At 35.8% G+C, this 19,552-nt stretch overlaps 1 protein-coding gene across 4 annotated transcripts; it reads right to left on the reverse strand.

Annotated features, from left to right (window-relative positions):
- Window positions 1-11,204: 11,204 nt before the first annotated feature.
- LOC112727729 (uncharacterized) lies at window positions 11,205-19,290 on the reverse strand. Of its 4 annotated transcripts, XM_072209488.1 has the most exons (12): window positions 19,207-19,240; window positions 18,826-18,957; window positions 18,531-18,667; window positions 18,410-18,429; window positions 15,506-18,263; window positions 15,344-15,430; window positions 14,229-14,381; window positions 13,820-13,983; window positions 13,592-13,739; window positions 13,045-13,167; window positions 12,301-12,388; window positions 11,205-11,846 (listed from the first exon to the last, which is right to left on the reverse strand). In XM_072209488.1, exons 5-12 carry the CDS (start codon window positions 18,209-18,211, stop codon window positions 11,659-11,661), a joined length of 3,657 nt encoding a protein of 1,218 aa, XP_072065589.1. In that variant the 5' UTR covers window positions 18,212-18,263; window positions 18,410-18,429; window positions 18,531-18,667; window positions 18,826-18,957; window positions 19,207-19,240; the 3' UTR covers window positions 11,205-11,658. The 4 variants fall into 4 exon arrangements, with proteins under 4 accessions (XP_072065589.1, XP_072065590.1, XP_029146609.1 ...); XM_072209489.1 differs by lacking the exon at window positions 18,826-18,957 and having other exon boundaries at window positions 19,207-19,270; XM_029290776.2 differs by lacking the exon at window positions 18,826-18,957 and having other exon boundaries at window positions 15,506-18,429; window positions 19,207-19,290.
- Between the last annotated feature and the right edge of the window lie 262 nt (window positions 19,291-19,552).

Raw genomic sequence — 19,552 nt, forward strand, 5'->3', positions numbered from 1 at the left:
TCTCAAATAATTAATATTGCTCAATGGGGGTAACATTCCCGGGAATTTATAAGCGCCCGGTCACCTTTTACGTCGTAGGGTCAACAGAGTATCGAGTTTTCGACCTGGTACACATGGTGGCAAGCCACGGTACTTTACCCAGGGAATCTCGTATCTCAAATCATTTGATTATTCAAGACAAATATCATACATAATCATTCATAACATTTCATAATTTAATTCATCACTTTCTCAGCTTTACTTCACCTCCAAGTTATCCCCACTTTCTAACTTCATCTGATTATTAGGTTTAATGCTATTATTTATGACTAAAGGAATGAAAATAGAGGTTTAGAAGTTTGAAATAGGGTATAAAACTCAGAAAATTATGTTTGCTGAAATAGGGGTCACGCGTACGCGTGGCTCACGTGTACACGTGGAAGTGTAAAAAGGCAGCTCGCGCGTGCATCCCCTTGTCACACGTACGCGTAGATGAATACTTCATATCACGTGTATGCGTGGGCCACGCGTATGCGTGGACATGCATGCTGGTCCATTATGCGTATGCATAGGGCTACTCGTGTACGCACTGTTAAAAATTCCATGCCGCGCGTACGCGTGGGCTACGCGTATGCGTGGACGTACATTTTTCCAAAAACCTGATTAGGCAGAATGCTGCAGATTTACATAATTTTTAACCAAACTTCCAACGCACATAACTTAATCATTTTAAATCATTTTTCATCCGTTCTTTGAACGGCATAAACTTCACGAACCCAATTTTTATTTAAAATAAGTTGGAAACAAATTGAGGGTCCGGAAGCCAAGTTATAGCTCACCAAAGTTTGGCCCAAAACCAAATTTTGCAAAATTTCCAAACCTCATTTTCATTCAAAAACTCCATTCTTTTCATCACCAAACCTGCATTTTTTCACTACAATTTATCCTTCCTCATCATCACAACCATCACCACAATAAACCTACTTCAAATCAACATTAATACACATATATTATTCAAATCCATCAACCAAAACTAACCAAAAATTATAGTTTACAAATCCTAGCCTTATAACACAATATGCCCTTCCTACTCATCACAACAACCACCGCAATTATCATACCTCAAATCAACAATTCACTAAATCATCAATTAAATCAACAAGCTCCAAACCAAACATATTTCTTAACAAGAATACTAAACAATAAATATACGCATGCATTCCAACTTATCCTACGGTCATCTAGCTTGAATTTTCACAGAACATTATATATTAAATGCAAGAAACCTAAACCATACCTTGGTCGATTTCCATGTATTGTCCAAGGCAACTCACCAAAATAAACACTCCCCCCCAAAGATTTAATAAAATAGCTTTTTTCAAGTTCTAATATCCACAATTTCAAACTCTAATTATTTATTCACAACCTTACCCAAGCTTCGTATAAGCAAGAGTGAACGTTTTCCTCAAACTAATTGGATCTTAAAATATCAAAGGGCAAAGAAATTCAATACCTCAACATAATTTTTCGAAAATTGGGGGAAGGAGTGGTTGAGAACAATAAAGTGAGTTACTTATGAAATTGTTCTGGTAGAAATGTAGAGCTCGACGCGGTGGTCGCGTGGCCGCAAACGGTGCAGCGATCGGAGCTCGGACAGAGGAGATACGGGGATTTGAAATCAACGTGAGGGTTTGGAAATGTTTCCGTTCTTCCCCTTCCCATGCTTGCTGTAACGTGAAAATGGAAGGAAGGGGGAAGAGTTTGGGTTCATTTAATTTTGTTTTGGGCTGGTTTGGGCCCACGGACCCGGTTCAACCGGTTCGGTCCGTTCGGTTTAATCTTGGGCCGAATTCTTTGAAATTAGTGTCAAAAATCTCTTTTCGATGAGCTCTATCCTAATTTAATATAATATTCACATTTCTAATTTTTTTATTAAAAACTAATTTATTGACTAATTATTTACTAATTTAACGGGATTTACAAAAGACGTTTGTGAACGAACATATCTATAGCAAAGTGAACAATAATAAATTGGTAGAAGAGAAATGGGTTGTAGATGAGCTTGAGAATAAGATTCGAGATCAAAAAAATATGACAGTAACGCAAGCTGAGGATTTCTTCAAAAAAGAATATGATGTAATTAGGAATGAGCGAAAGGTTTATTGAGCTATGGGTAAGGAAAAAGAGAAGATTGAAGGGTCTGAGATAGCACAGTATGCCATTCTGAGGGACTATGCGAAGGAGTTGTTAAGGACCAATCCTGGTTCTACTGTCGCTATTAGCAATAATTATGTGGAAGGTACATGGTTTTTGTTCAAGAGGATCTACATTTGTTTGGATGCTTGTAAAAAGGGTTTCTTAGCTGATTTTCAACCATTCATAGGATTAGATGGAACCTTTTTTAAAGGTTATATGGAGGACAATTGTTGACGGCTATTGGTCATGATGCCAATAACCAGCTATATCCAATAGCTTATGCCATTGTGGAGTTTGAGTGCAAGGATAGCCAGAAATGATTTTTGGAACTCCTTCGAGAAGATGTAGTTAACCACGATATAAATGGGTTCAATTTCATGTCGAACATGAAGAAGGTGAGCATTGGTGATGTCTTTTATAAATTAGCTAATTAACGAGTTAGTTGTTTATTATTTAGTTAACAAATATGTTTTTCATATTAGATACTTGTTTATTACTTACTTCGTAATTGTTTCTATGCAATTATGTAGGGTCTTATATCTACTATGTTAGAAGTGAATCTAGAGCACACCATAGGTTTTGTGCTTTGCACATTTGGCAAAACTTCAGAAAATGATGGAAGGATATGGAGATGAAGATGACTATGTGGAGATGTGCAAGGCCTTAATACCACAAGACTTCAACTTCGTAATGGATAGATTGGGAAGGGTTAATCCCCATGCATGGGATTATTTGAATAGGATACCCTCACACCAATGGAGTAGATCAAAGGTTTAGTGAGTATCCAAAATCTGATAACTACACTAACAATATCTGCGAGTCATTCAACTCTAGAATCAAGAAGATGAGGGAAAAGCCTATAATAACCATGTTGGAGGAAATTAGATGTTATTTGATGAGTATTATTGCCAAAAATAAGAAGGTTTTAGTCAATTATTGTGGGTTGATCATTCTTGTACAGCAGAGTAGGTTGGAAAAGAAAAAAAAAGAGAAAGCAAGAAATAGAGACCACTACCACTAGGAGATGATCTTGGAAACATATATGAAGTTCAATGCTTGCCACACAAGGTTATAGTGGACTTAGGTAAAAAGACTTACAGTTGTAGATTTTAGCAACTAACTGGATTGCCGATACAGGCATGCATGCACTGCCCTTGCATATCAAAATAGGAGGCCCAAAGAATATGCTCACAATTAGCTCAGTACAGGTGCATACCATAGTGGTGTGGAAAATCGTGATCGTTCATTCCTTAGTAACGGCGCTCAAAACTTAATACACACATTCATACTCTTAGTTCTTTGTCACAACGTCGCACAACTAACCAGCAAGTGCACTGGGTCGTCCAAGTAATAAACCTTACGTGAGTAAGGGTCGATCCCACGGAGATTGTCGGCTTGAAGCAAGCTATGGTCACCTTGTAAATATCAGTCAGGCGGATTCAAATGGTTATAGAGTTTTAATAATTAAAAGATAAATAAAACGTAAAATAAAGATAGAGATACTTATGTAATTCATTGGTGAGAATTTCAGATAAGCGTATGGAGATGCTTTGTTCCTTCTGAATCCTTACTTTCCTACTGCCTTCATCCAATTCTTCATACTCCTTTCTATGGCAAGCTGTATGTTGGGCATCACCATTGTCAATGGTTACATCCCTTACTCTCAGTGAAAATGGTCCAAAATGCGCTGTCACCGCACGGCTAATCATCTGTCGGTTCTCGATCATACTAGAATAGGATTCAGTAATCCTTTTGCGTCTGTTACTACGCCCAGCACTCGCGAGTTTGAAGCTCGTCACAACCATCCCTTCCCAGATCCTACTCGGAATACCACAGACAAGGTTTAGACTTTTCGAATCTCAAGAATGGCCGCCAATAATGCTAGCCTATACCACGAAGACTCTGATCGTGAATCAGGAGGCTAAGAGATATGCATTCAAGCTTGTTTGCATGTAGAACGGAAGTATTTGTCAAGCACGCGTTCATAAGTGAGAATGATAATGAGCGTCACATAATCATCACATTCATCATGTTCTTGTGTACGAATGAATATCTTAGAGAAGAAATAGGCTGAGTTGAATAGAAAAACAATAGTACTTTGCATTAATTCATGAGGAACAGCAGAGCTCCACACCTTAATCTATGGTGTGTAGAAACTCTACCGTTGAAAATACATAAGTGAAAATAGGGTAGACATGGCCGAGTGGCCAGCCTCCCATGGAGGTCTAAAGATCTAAAATGATCCAAAGATAAAAGTAAAGATGTAAATACAATAGTAAAAAGTTCTATTTATACTAAACTAGTTACTAGGGTTACAGAAATAAGTAAATGATGCAGAAATCCACTTCCGGGCCCACTTGGTGTGTGCTTGGGCTGAGCATTGAAGTTTTCACGTGTAGAGGTCTTCCTTGAAGTTAAACGCCAGTTTGTAACCTGTTTCTGGCGTTTAACTCTACTTTGCAACCTGTTTCTGGTGTTTAACTCCAGAATAGGGCAGAGAGCTGGCGTTGAATGCCAGTTTGCATCGTCTAAACTCGGGCAAAGTATGGACTATTATATATTGCTGGAAAGCCCTGGATGTCTACTTTCCAACTCAATTAAGAGTGCACCATTTGGACTTCTGTAGCTCCATAAAATCCACTTTGAGTGCAGGGGGTCAGAATCCAACAGCATCTGTAGTCATTCTTCAACCTCTGAATCAGATTTTTGCTCAAGTCCCTCAATTTCAGCCAAAAATTACCTGAAATCACAGAAAAACACACTAACTCATAGTAAAGTCCAGAATTGTGATTTTTATTTAAAAACTAATAAAATTATACTAAAAACTAACTAAATCATACTAAAAACTATGTAAAAATAATGCCAAAAAGCGTATAAATTATCCGCTCATCACATAGCACATACAAATTTGTGATCCAGCCTGTACCTAGTCAGGAGTATAGGGAGCATGTGAATCTGCCTCCAGTGCTACTTCTAGTGTATAAAAAGCCAGCAGGGAGACCTAAGTTGACCAGAGACAAAAGGAATGATGCTTCCAAAGACCTGGAACTAGATCCTCACAGAGCAAAACAAAGATACGGTGCTATCACCTGCAAGTACTGCTTACAAGTATACAACATGCTTCTTTTGGTTAAGGTACTGATTATTTGTATTCATACCTGCTCACATCCAATTGTCTATTGCAGAGTGGCCACAACAGTAGTAGTTGCACTAAGAAAAAGGAAGCCATGGCTACTATTGAAGGAGGGCAACCTCTAACTCAACAACTAGGTCCAGAGACCAACATGAAGCTGATTTTGTAGATGATGATGAGGCAGATAGGATCCAAGAGATGTTTTGAGAGGAAATTTCAGAGGCTATTGAAGTGGCTGAGGTAACAGCAACTCAAGTACCACCTCAACCAGTAATATTATACCCTTTTTTTGTGTATTATTTCTGTTATTTAATTGTGTACTTTAATTGATGCTTGGTACATTTTGTATAGGTACCTCTTCCAATGTCACAACCTACTACTGCTCTAATTAGGCCTGATCCAATCAGGCCTCCAAGGATGAACCAGTCATTTAAGCCACCAGCTGCTAAAAATCCCAAAAAAGAGAAATCTAAAAAGACCACTTTCAAGCACCCAATATGTCAACCAAGCACAACCAATTTCTCAACCACCCATGAGGCCACCAACACCAAATGCTCAACCACAATCTACTGTCACACCTCAAATAATGCAAGGAGCATCTCAAGGAATTACCAGCAGGTTCATGACTTTCATGCCAACTCCTACTATTAGAAGTTCAAATGCAATCAAATGGCCCCAACCAAGATTTAGAGCACCAACAAGACATGGGTCAACCAGTGCAATTATTAATGGAGGATCAAGTGAAAGTAACAACTCCACACCTAACCCCTAAAGCACCTGCAGTAGCTTTAGGTTGTTTATGATATTGACAATAGACTTCTTGTTATTTATGTGGTTCATTTTTTGTTGAAGAATTTGTTTCATGACTAGACTTCTTGCTATTTATGTGTGATTCAACTTTAGACATTGATTATGTACTAAAAATATAAACCTTTTTTGTACATAAATAATTTTAAGAATGACCTACAAATATAGTCAAACAAGAGTCAAGTTTCTCTTAAAGGTATTGGGTAAAAGGATGGAACCCAAAAGAACACCTTGAGGAGTTGAATTTCTCTTTGGTGGGAACTAAACTGGTGGAAGTAGATTGGTTAGATTTGGAGTGTAAAGAGTGTCATCTAGTTGAAAGAAAACCAAACTAGATGTCCCTTCACTAATGTCACATGTCATGAGCTTTAGTTTAACTTGTGGAAATCAACTTCTTCCATTGAACAGTTGAAAAGACTTGAAGTGACAGGAATACCTAAAAATATTTGGAGTAAAAGGAGTAAACCAAATATCAGACTACAACCATTGGACAATAGATTTCTTCTTCTTGGTGGTTTTACACTATAAAATGACCTCAAGCCACCTCTTTAAAGGACCTTAGACCTTTTCTTTTTCTGAAAACTGAGAAGCTAAAACACCAATCTTTTTTCTCTCCCCAAAATTCCTGTCATTGTTCTTCATTTCATTCATCACCTTCACGAGTAAAAACTGGCATTCAGGTGTTCCACCAGAACAATCGACAACCATTAACCAACCCCTGTCCACTTTAAACAATGCTCATTCATCCTTTTGTGACATTAGTGGAGGTCTCAACACTTGTTCTCCACCTCTATTTCTCATCATTAGTTCTTGTATTGCTTATTTGTCATTGATGGTTATCAGTGGCTAAGAGAAGGGGGGTTGAATCTTAGCCCCCTTTTTGCTTGATAATATTTGCTGACCTTTGAAACCAATTTTGGAAACTTCTTGTCTTTTTATCTCGTGACTAGCCACGAGACTTTTTCTTTTGTCTCGTCCCCAGCCACGAGACTTTTCTTTTTGTCTCGTCACTTGACACGAGATATTTTTGGTTTTTGCTCCTGTGTAGTAGAAATAGAAATGGAGTAGAGAAGAGAGAAAATTACACTCAGATATATCCTAGTTCAACTGCTAAGTGCAATGCAGCCTACATCCAGTCTCCATCACAAACATGATGGAATTTCACTATAATCTTCCTGATTATAGACTGTAAAGTGCTAACCCAACTTACAAGGGGATTCCCACAGAATCATGAAACACAACATAGATGAACAAAGGAACTCTAAGGACATCTATGGCTTTTTCTTTTAATTTTGCTCTCTCTGTCTTTTTCCGCTCTATGGCTTTTTCATACAAACCTCACTGTTTGCCTTTTTCCATGAGACTCAAGACATGACAAAATTAAACAGAAAATACAAAACAGAATACATTGAATGAGAAGAGAAATTTGTTAGCTCAGGTAGCTCTGAGAACTCTATGCCTTGCACTCTCACACTTTCTCCTTGAATCAAACCCTGACTGTTCACCCTTACTTATAGGGAGAAGCCTCCAAGGTTTAAACCAAAAAACCTAGCCAACTTCTTCTTCTCCAAGTAACACAAACCGGTTCGGCCAGAGAGAGAGAAGAGATAATCCATGCAATAACCAACATGCAATTACCTCTAGTCCTTCCTTGGTCATCACTCTTCATCAATCCGAGCTCTCCATCCTTGGCTTGCTCTCCAAGATGGATTTCTGGCCCTTGGTGCTTCATGATGATGATGACTTCTTCTGCTCCACTTTTGCTTCCTTCCTCACGTAGCCACCCTAGCTACCTTCAGTGATAAGTGAACTCAAAAGTAGTGACAAGTCATCTCCTCCAAGATCTTCTTCTTACTGGCCGAATCTCCTTCTCCATTTTTGGTATGGAGGAGCTAAGATCTCATCACTAAATCTTACTACAAGTGATAAGAATCTCAGCCACTATATTTTTTATGTTTTCTTGCCATCATTGAGATGGTCTTGTAGCTTACCTTCCCTTCTTTTTGATAGCTCAAAGTCTCCATGGTTTGCTGTGTAAGAACCGAAGAAGAGAAGGAAAGTGATGAGAGAGAAGAAAGAAATTTGAACATCATTGAATTAGGAAAGAGAATGAAATTAATTGAAATGATTCTTCCCTTTGAGTAGCGTGTAGCATTAGATGTTGCAATCAAATCAGATGTCCCTTTTTCTCTCTCATTGTTCCCATGCAATAAATGATAATTGAATGAATTTGGGATCCATCACATGGTAATAAGCTTAGATCCGTTAGAAGGCATAAGGCAAATAGTAACATTTGCTTTCCTGATGAAATATTTTCGGATCAAGCATTGGAGTATCCAACCAAGATTTTGAGTTGGGCTAATGATAGTGTGAATTGAATCTGGCCCATTCAAAATATTTCAGCCCCACTTCTTTGATTATTTATATCAAAGCTAATGATAAGATCAATTGGGCTTGATTCATCAATTCTGACCCAACTAACACAACCATTATTTTAGCCACATAAATTCAATTCCAAGGCTGAGTATATGAATTGGGCTAACTAATGTTTTTCGGCCCAACACTAAAATCTGCATTGCAAAAATATTTAAATCAACATATGAAAATTAAAATTAATCACATTAATAATGTTTGATCATCACTAATTTAGAAATAGAGTTTTTCAAACTCATCAGTCATTAATAGAAGTGTTTTCCTCACAAGTATACTTACCCTGAATCTCTCATCTTAACCATTTTTTTACATTTAATCTATTTTCCACAAAACTCACCCGAATCAGACATCATATCATTTCTTTTGGTACTCTTGCTTTGGCTTATCACATTGAAAGAGATATGTTATGCTTTCCTCTTTTGGGTTGATAATGCGTTAATTTCAGTGCATGAATGAATGCTCAATTATGTTACATTAGAGTTATTGTGTTGGACTTGAAATTGGTTCACATTATTCTATAAATTCAGGATAATATTGCCCAACTCTATATATGTTATGACTATACGTGACAATTACCATATATAATAGGTGTCAATTTGTCAATTATTACATCTGAGTATGGGTACTTTTGTCAAAAAAAAATCAACCATCACATACAACAACAACCACAGATCAAACAAACAAAGGTCATCGAATTATGCATTGCATTGCATTACCATCTCACACATAGAACAATATGCAACTCATATCCTCATTAAGAGATAAACATTACAAATGAAACTAAGCACCACAAGCAAAGAAACGATGATAAACCACACCCTAAATCTCACAACTTCAGTTTCAATCTTTGCTATCTTGATGAGCATCTGAAACCCAGCATTAATTTTGTTACCATCTTCATGTTTCTTTCTTTCGTACAAACATCTCCTAAAATTCTCTCATTGTCCTTCAATTTTGTCTACCCACACAAAGTAGCTTCAGTCTAACGTATGTGGAAGGAAAATTAAGAACGGCTTAGATACCAATTCACTGGGAATAGAATAAAATGTACAAGAATTTACCTTCCATTGGAGACAACGGATGAACCACCTCCCAGGATTTATTGAAGTTCCAGATTGCAACAGCGTCGCATCCAACCCACAAAAGCATCTCCCATCAAATATCTTATCTTGCTTCCTCTTCGAAATTGAGCTCCTAGATTCACTGCAACTCTCATTCAAAACTGGGGTAAACAATCTTCGTCTTGACATTTAGATGTGTGCCTCCAATTTTTCAAGCTAGGATTTTTGGGTCGAATAATTTTTTAGACAACATTTAAAATTTTGAGAAATTTTTGTGTCTAGGGTTGCTTATAATGGTCACATTGCTCAGCATGCCACGCATGATGACTTTGTTTGCCACAAAATCATGTAATGCCACATAAAAAAGATTACTAACGGAGTCAACGGCAGACTAACACTTGGACATTTTTGATATACGGAGCCCATCATTGATGGGTATTACTTCAATTTTCTTCATTTATGAGTAGAAATGTCAACGTCTTCATCATTTTTGGGTAGAAATGGTAGTTTATTTTTTAAAAAATTATAACTTTTAAACGCTTATTCAAAAATTATAACTTAACAAGATGTAAGGTTGATTAAAATTATTTGTATAATGACTAAATTAAAAAATTATTAGAAGTCTTAAATTATATTTTTAATTTTTTTTATAATTTTTAAATAAAAAATTGAATTTTTATTATTTGATGTTTTTGAAAGGTAAAATATATTTTAAAATTTTTCATCATTTCATAAGAGAATTAATTAAGGTATATGTTATGGTGTTTATATTTAATTTAAAAATATAAAAATAAATAAATTTTAAATATTTAAAATTTACCGGTAAGTTTGACAAATTCGACGTCGAATTCATAGACACAAAAATTTACCATTAATTAAATCTCCTAATCATTACTAAATTAATGTATAACATCTTATAGTCGATTGTAATAATTTTTAAAACCTAAAATCAAATGAAACCAAAGGATATATATTATGTTCCGTAATTCACCTAGCATTTCTCTTTTACGTTTATATAAATCTCATTAATATAAATAATTACTAAATTCTAAATACATTATTGATATAGTTTTAATCTTTAAAAATTAAAACAGAAAATCCAGCTAAACTAATTGATTTTTCATAAAATAAGAGTAGAAACATTTCTCAAGAAATAGTATAAAAGTTGCGTTTTTTATTTTTGTTATTGGGCTTCCAATAGTATTTTCAAACAACGTAGAGAATTAGTCACCAAAAAAAAAAACAACGTAGAGAATTTATATATATTTTTTTCTCATGTGAAGAGCACAAATCTGACTCTTAGAATTGTGACTTTTAATTTTTTTTTAAATATGCAAATCTAAAGATCAGATTTAAATTTTTTATCTTAAATTTTTTTAAACATATAAATCAAACCCTAAACTCTAAATCTTCATATTTATATTTTAGTATTAAAAAAAAATTAAATGTACAAATCAAATCCTCCGATTTGCTTTACAATAAGAGAAAAAAATTATTTCAACACAAATTGAAGGACAAATCAAACTCTCTGATTTGCTCAATATAAAATCTAACCTTCATATTTCTCTTCTGAGAATCCGATTTGTTACTTAAAATTAAAAAAAAATTAAATCCATATAAAAAAATACACTAATGATCCATTAGTGTGAATTACACACAATCTTCTTTGATATCTAAAATAAATTAGCCTAAAAGTTGATATGCATCCTCACCCCAAAAAAAAAAAAAAAAAGGGAGAAAGACCAAAAGGCAGGAGAGAAAGGAAGCTCACATTAACAAAACATATCTTACAAGACACATGCCTCTGTATTTACACTATAGCAACCTTACTCTTCTCTAGTCTTTACTCTATGCTGCTGGTAGAGTTTTAGATCCTGAACCAAGCAGAAAATTGACAGATACAATCTACTATACCATGATCTCAACCTCACACTTTACAAGAAGAACAAGCTAGTTTAAGATTTCACAGCTAGCTGAAAGACAAGAAGCACTTGCCACCTATTTCTAATAACCAATGAAGCTCTTGGTAGTGCAGAAAATAGGCCTGCCTTATCTGTCGTGCCTGACAACCCCTTTTGCTTGAAGCGCCTTATACATAGATCGTAACCGGTTAGTTATCTCGGTGAACGATGGGCGACTTTCAGGATCACGCGACCAACAATCTTCCATGAGTTTCTTCCATTCAGGATCACAATGTTCTGGAATAGGCGGTCTAAGAGTGTTCTTTACAATCCCCCCTATAAGCATGTCATCAAAATGCAAGCAGACCAAGAAGTTAGTCACGACTCAATTTCACAAAGCAATTTTTTCCAGTGGCAAATATGTAATATCATTCCTTTCAAATCCATCATAATCATATCTAGGAAGAATGGAAACAATCATTTTAGACTCAAAGAACAGCTAAAAAAAATGATTGTTATATTCTCTTAAGAGAAAAATAATTAATTCGAAGTTTGGTTCTGGATAAGCCTAGGCGTGAATGTCACACACAACGTTTGGCAAGTTAAGTTTACTATACTATAAATTTGTCCAACCCTTTCAACTTTGAAATTCTACAAAAGAACTATATCAAGAAAGCAATGGTATGAAAGACATACCATAGGAATCAAGAAAATAAACTTCCAAAACTGCATAAAATGATCATCATTAACTACTCTGGCAAAGAAAAAACTGTAGGGGCATGAATCTTACCAATAATGGCACCATAATGCATATCTGCATAAGGTTCCTCACCAGTCAAGAGCTCCCACATTGAAATGCCGAATGAGAAGACATCAACCTGAAAATTTCATCCACTATCTAAATGCCATCAAAAGATTCATTGACTCAATGTTGCTCAAATAATCAAATTCATAAAAAGTAGTGGATTTCTGCTGCTTCTTTTTTTTTAATTTGATTTAGTCATTGAAGACTTAAGGCTGCATTTGGAAGGGAGATTGAGAGACAGAGACTAAGAGACTGAGGCTAAATTAAGTCTGTATATTGTGTTTGGTGTAAAATGTACTAGACTGAGTTATGTCTAAGTATCATGTTTGGTTTAAAATAAATATGAAGATTGAGTGGTAGATTTGGAGTTTGAAAAGTTAAACGAAAGTGTTTTTGAAAAGAAATATTATTAAAATTTCAGTCTTTAGTCCCCAAAATTTCAGTCCCCTCTGTCTCTACTTTCTGGAGATATTAAAAGGGACTGAAATTGTGTTTTGAGACTGAAATTTTAGTTTCAGTCTCTGACCATTAAACACAATACCGAGTCTCAGTTCTAGTCTCTGAAAACAACAGATGTTATAGAAGGCAATAATAAAGATTCAGTTTAAAGTTGCTAGTATTATAACTACAACAGCATCATTTGATCTTTGTAGTTGATCTTAAAAAGTGACAAATGACTTAATTGTTGCTTTGGTGAGATGCAATATAACAACGGATGATACAACTGACCTTTTCAGAAACCCTGTTGCTGCTGCCATTCAACAGCTCTGGTGCCATCCAAGGAAGGGTTCCTCGCACACCACCAGATATCAGGGTGTTCCGCTTAATTCTTGATAATCCAAAATCTCCAACCTGGGAAATCAACCGATCAACAAAGGTTGCTGAAGGAAACACATAGTCAACTTAGGCACACCAATTCATAAAACACAACAGAGAAAGGTTTTATAGCTTTAGAAAGTTGTCAGATATTGAATTCATCAACAGAAATGGATTCATCACTATATATTGGCATTTAAACTGTTTTTATGGAAAGTTTGTCATCACTATAAGCATCCTCATTGTCCTGCATTAATCATTATTAACCAGATCGTATGCTTGAATTCAAAGTTCCAATTCTACTTTTGGGTTCCAATATCTGCTTTTAACTTTCGCAGCCCTTATAAGCTCATTTGAATCATAAAAAGGAAGCATAGCATTTTACATGTCGAACAATCTTTATCATTTTATCTCTTAACTTTATTTGAAATGAATGAGATTTTGCTCAGAGAATTCTTACCTTGCATATGGGTCGTTCTGGATCCCTTAGATTGACAAGCAAATTGTCACACTTCAAATCAAAGTGAACAATGTTTTTGGAGTGCAAATATTCCATACCAAAAGCCGCATCCATGGCAATTATTAGCCTTTTACGGTTATCTAGTAATCTGCAGAAATAAGACCCTATATGCATAAACAACTATAAAAACAAAATGGCGTTGAGAGGAACAAGTAAGAAATAAACTACCTATCTTTCCTGATGAGGACATGCCGTAGGGAACCATTAACCATATATTCGGTTACAGTTGCCAATGTTCCCCCAGCTGCATCTGGTACTATTCCATAAAATGCAACAACATTGGGATGGTGAAGATTTGAAAGGATTTGTGCCTCTCTCCAAAAATCTTTAGTCTAATCAAGCCAAGAAACATATCAATGTAAAGAGTGATTTGCTTTGAAGATTTTACAATTTCTACTTATAACTAATTTAAAAATTTTGGAAAATCAACAGGCAACTTGGAGATTTTGGCAACTTAAGGGGTTTGTTTGTAAAGTCTATGAAGACTGTTGCCAACAGTAAAACAGAGATAAAACATATGATACAATGATACATATACATAACAGGTATTTAAGAATAATTTCCATCATAGACTCACCAATCGTTCTCGTTCAGAAGGTTTCCCTCCAAAACAGCTCTTCTTAATCCTCTTTATAGCAACATCACTTCCCCGCCATTTTCCATGATAAACAGTTCCATAAGTACCAGATCCTAACTCCTTAAGTTCTTCAAGATCAGCATTCTTTATTATCTGAATAATAATACAAGTTAGTTATAGCCAATAGGAAAACCATATTATGTAAAGCAGAAAAGCATTAGGAAGATGTAAACTACTTAGCAACAGTGATAAGCACACGAATAACTCATGCTTTTAGGAGAGATAGCTCACAGCAAGGTATTAGCACTTCTTCAATATGAAATGTTAAATTTCAACACACAATAAGATGGGCCTATATATTGTCTACGTATCAACCCCAAAAAATGCTATTGAGTATTGGGGAGGTCTGTCAGATATGAAGTCATTCACGTGCCTCTACACAATAGTTTAAGCTTTTGAAAGATGATTCACAACATTGTATCTTTTGTCTCTCAATAACAAATTTATTCTTCTATTGACAAAACAAAAAATAGTGTTCCAACATGGAAGTGTTAATAAAACTCTAATCATGAAAGGCATAAAATTGGTTCAGAAATGAAAAAAATGAATGCTAGTTTAAGAAAAGTATGTATTTGTTGGAGTTTCCTGGCTAAAGCAACCATGCAAAATAAAGAACAGTAAAATTGTGAAAAGATAGTTCCAGTGACCCTCTTATGCACCCCACGAACTCTCAAAATGTTAGGTTTTAGCTGACTTCCTTTTCTCCTTCCTCCTTAACTTCCTCTCAAGTCTCAACAATCCTAAAACTTTATCAATTAATCAGCTCTTGATACAATTTTCCTGCCGTCGGCCCATTCCACTTTTCTTTTCCCTCCATAGACCATTTAACTCTGACTTTAAAGAAAAACAATAACAGCAATTATTTCTCAAGTTGCTCAACTAAAAACAAATCCTCTAGAAAAGAATCAGAAACAAATATTTTATATACATAGATGGATGTGAAAGTGTATTTGAAGGTAGCAAGGTTTAAGTAGCATGTTAATAAATCAAAGATTCTGATCTTGAAACTTGTGAAAAATGAAAACCAAAAAAGGAACATTTCAGAGATGGAATACCTGCAGACCATAGATGCTCGCTTCCATTTCAGCTATCATTGCGTCAGAAAGGGAATCATTTTTGTCAGCTTCATCGTATTTAAAATCCTATAAATGAAGAAAAAATATTCAGAAATATGAAAGAGACTAGCCAAGAATCCAATTTGATTTTAGTTTTTCTACCTCAGGTTCAGAGTCTGCGATGATGCTATCTGCCTCTGTACAAGACAAGGATACAGGCATACATCCGTTTACATCCACAATTGGGGGGATGGATGCAAATGTAGAATGAATGACTCGAGGAACGACACCAGTCACATCTTCTACAAGCCCAAATGGTTTTGTTTGATTAACATCATCACAGTTTCCTAAATTTTTTGATAGTCCTGGCATGACATCTCCAGGTTTTGACTTTCCAGCAAAGTGCCCACCAATAACTGGAAAGATCTGGTCAGTACTGGTTATCAAGTCGTCATCAATAAAAGAAGGAACTTTGTGGAAAGAAGTGTTGTTTGGAATGTGCTGATCATTTGTAGGTGAATTTGAACAAGGACCGGGATCATTATGATGTACATGATACAAAGAAGCAGTGCTTAAAGTTGAAATTTCATTAAAACAGGCATCATGGCAACTCATGGAAGGTTGAACTTGCGAAGCTTTACAAGAAGTAGGTTCGGTTGACAGCTCACACGTAAGATCACCAAGAGAATTTTTGTGGCAAGAGGTTTCTCTACAGGTTGGCACTGAACCATTTATCTTGATGTTTCTTGTCAATGCAAAATCAGATCCTTGTCCACCATTCATACCTTCAGCAACAGCATATTTCTTACTATCTATAGTACTTTGGTTCATGTCCTCAGAACTTAGCTCCCAATCCTTTTGCATATTAATCTTGGCATTCAATTTATTAGCAGGGAAGGAATCCAGAAGATTCAATTCAGTCACGTGTCCCATATGAGCAGCAAGTGATTTCCCTTCATAAAAGTTGCCATTTGTTACATCAAAAGGATTCTTTCCTTCAATTACATTGATTTTTTCTGAAGTTAGAGAATTGTCCTCAGCATGCTTCGCCATAAAGCTAGATCCGTTTACATCAGATTGAGGCACAGGGTAACTTTTTCCAATTAAAATGCTATCTTTATGAATTCCATTCATTCCTGATGATTCTGAATATGGAGAAGATGATGTCAAATCCTGCCTTCCATACAACTCAGAAGACTCAATATTATTTGGTAGCTTACTTTGTAGTTGAGGATAAAGGAGACTGGAATCATGCTGGAGCTCAATAAGATTTCCTTGTGAGAAACTAGACTGTAACATGGAAGATGGCTGAGCCTTTGCATGGTTCAAGGAGAAAGAGAGGCCAGATCCTTCTTGTGAGCAGTAACCAGACCTTGTTAAACTCTCATGCAACTGTGAATCAGAAAATGAATGAAGCATCCCAAAAGGGGGATTGTTAGTACCACTAGAGTCAGCCTGTTGAAAGTTTGAATTTTCCAGATATGAAGGGGTCACAGATTCCATGTGAGGACTGCAGTTGCTAAATTGACCTCCAATGTGCTTCTTTGGTGGACAAACATCATCACGTTGACAGGGGAGACTTTCATTTAAGAGATTCAAAGTTACTTGTTGGGGGTATCTGCGATCAGCAGGGCTTATGGGGGAGTTCTCAGGTTGCAGCTGAGCAGTAATAAACGATGCATTGCTCTCAATACTACCTTGGCATGAATTATTACCAAGCAACTGTGTATAACCCATACTTGAACCTCCTCCCTTGATTCGAATAGAGGAAATTTGTGGAGATTGATTGTTGCATCTGTGCATAGTCAGAGAATCATTAAAACTTCCATCTGCATTCAAAGCATGAATACCACTGCTGGCTTCCACAGGATAAAAGGCATTGAGAGAATTTTTCTGTAAACCAGGTGCATTCAATTGACTTGCTTCATTTGCCAAACACTGCCCAGCACTATTTCTAAGAGTAGGCCCTGGCATGCCATTCACAGCAACAACATATTGGTAATCAGGATCACTCTGTGGAATTGTGCTTGCCACGAATGAACATGCCTCATCAGATTCACCCAAGGGAATTAAAAATATTCTGAGTCTTTGTGAACCTTCATTTCTTTCAAGCCCTTGGTATTCCTCAATCATATGTTGAAGATCCTCATCAGACGAAACAGATATCAGAGAATCGAGATCCTCCCCAGGAAGTTGATATCTGATTGTATGAGGTTGGCTGCAAATACCCAAAGTCTTCTTCATAAGCTCTTCCCACGAAACATCCTTCTTAATGGATATCATGCGGGTCTGTCCCCCTACATATCTGAGTTTTCCATCACTAGGCCTCGGTAATATTTTTCCATCAAAGCTGCACAGAAACTTCATTCTCCCATTCCGAGAGTCATCTAAAATTGAACCAACATGACCATTCAAATGCATGGATCCATTCTGCACAACAGATGACACACGTGTCCCATGATCACCCCACTCATCAATTAATTCACCAACAGTGACAGAAGCCCCATTCTCCATCTCATGAGTTGGCTCTTTCAGAGATATAAGGTCACTTACATCTGACCTTTGAGATTCCAATTTCTTCAGCCCCAAAATATTAGTAAGACATTCATACTTGACGTCGCCATTTTCCCTACTTTGTGCCGCTCTATTTTCACGCATTTGGGATATGTCACGAGGAACAGGAATTCTTCTAGAAGCAACTCCATCATTAACAAACTGCACAGGAAATTCTTCCCCTGCCCTAGTATTGATATTACTACGTAGATCCTGACATTTATTAGAAAATCCTGGCTGGAAGTGTTGCTTTGAGAAACCAGGATCCCTCCCATGATTGTTGACTAACAGGTTCTCCGCCTTATGCATCATCATAATAAAAGTTTCTCAACCGGTGAAGCTTCTAATTCTTCTCACAGAATGATGGCTATATAAGAATAATCCAAGGAGTTAAGTAATTGCTTAACAACTCAAAAAATTTGAGCACAATTTCCACCCTATTAAGATCCGAGTTCTCAACTCAACAAGTTTAATAACATCCAATCACAAATTCAATTCCAAATGCTAACTCACACTTTTGGAGAAGCTGAAAACTGCATCAAGAGAATGAAGAGATCATGTAGAAAACTTAAAATCCAAGAAGTGATAGACCAACAAAAAGTGTTAAAAACATTCCAACTAACTCCAACTTTACCTTATTGTACAAGCACACGTGTAACTAACTCTTAAGGAGGTGAAGAGCAACTACAATAACCTAAAGAATATTTGCTGCAAAATTGTTGAGCAAATCCTTGATCAGCAGCAACAATCCGAATCAGCAAATTCTAACACCTTCATCAACATTGTAAATCCAACATGATCAACCCAATAAATAAATAAATAAATAAATAAAAATGAGAACAAAATAAAAATTTCTAGCAGTGCATGCAAGAAATCAAAATATATATCATTCAAAATTCAATACTTTCCCTTCAGATTTAAAAAATTACCACAAACTTTGATTAGCCTCTGTATTTTTTTTTCCTCTGTTCTTCTTCCACCTCTGTTTTTCCACCACCGAATTCTCAAATTGCTCGCAATTGTAGCGAACCGTGATCGAATCGGGAGTGGAATTGAGGCTTCTGAGAGAGAAACAAAAAAGGAAACGGTGTTGGATCGATGAATCGAAAATTGAGACAGAATATGTTTTCCTTTTGAGAAATTGTTGAAAAAAAAAATTAAAACCACAAAAAGAGAGTAACGTGGCTTGCGCATGCAGGGTTCAATCTGTGCCGTCGGAGAGAGACATTGCCGAGAATTGTGCGGGAAAATATTAAAAATGAAGAAGAAAAGGGAAAGAAGAAAATTGAAGAGAGAAAAAGAAAAATTACGAATGCTTTGGGATCTTATTCAAGCTCACTTGCTTCTATTTTTTTACGTGGTGAACTCTCATTCTTTATTTGAAGTTTGAACACAGTTTTTAAAATATTGTTTTTTTTATTATTTATTTATTGCCTTTTTAAACAAAGATTTTTTGTTCGATTTTTTATCCTATCTTTGTCTTACTGGCATCAATTATATTGTGCTTGGTGTCATTAAAAAAAATCTTTTTTATCTTTTAATGTGTTTGATAAATTTTTAATAGTAAAATAAAAAATATTAAAAAATTAAAAAATATTTTTTTGAGAAATTATAATTTATATTTTTTTTAAAAAGATATTTTTTACATAATAAATA

Source organism: Arachis hypogaea, chromosome 12 (assembly GCF_003086295.3).
Source record: "Arachis hypogaea cultivar Tifrunner chromosome 12, arahy.Tifrunner.gnm2.J5K5, whole genome shotgun sequence".
Lineage (NCBI taxonomy): Eukaryota > Viridiplantae > Streptophyta > Magnoliopsida > Fabales > Fabaceae > Arachis > Arachis hypogaea.

What these genes read in the sequence shown, in the direction of transcription:
- LOC112727729 (XM_029290776.2), bottom strand. Translation starts at nt 18,211, where the DNA reads ATGATGATGCATAAGGCGGAGAACCTGTTAGTCAACAATCATGGGAGG. An exon ending in CTTCTGAACGAGAACGATTG is followed by an intron (nt 13,984 to 14,228) that starts GTGAGTCTATGA and finishes TGGCTTGATTAG; the next exon opens with ACTAAAGATTTTTGGAGAGA. An exon ending in CAGAACGACCCATATGCAAG is followed by an intron (nt 13,168 to 13,591) that starts GTAAGAATTCTC and finishes TTGATTTCCCAG; the next exon opens with GTTGGAGATTTTGGATTATC.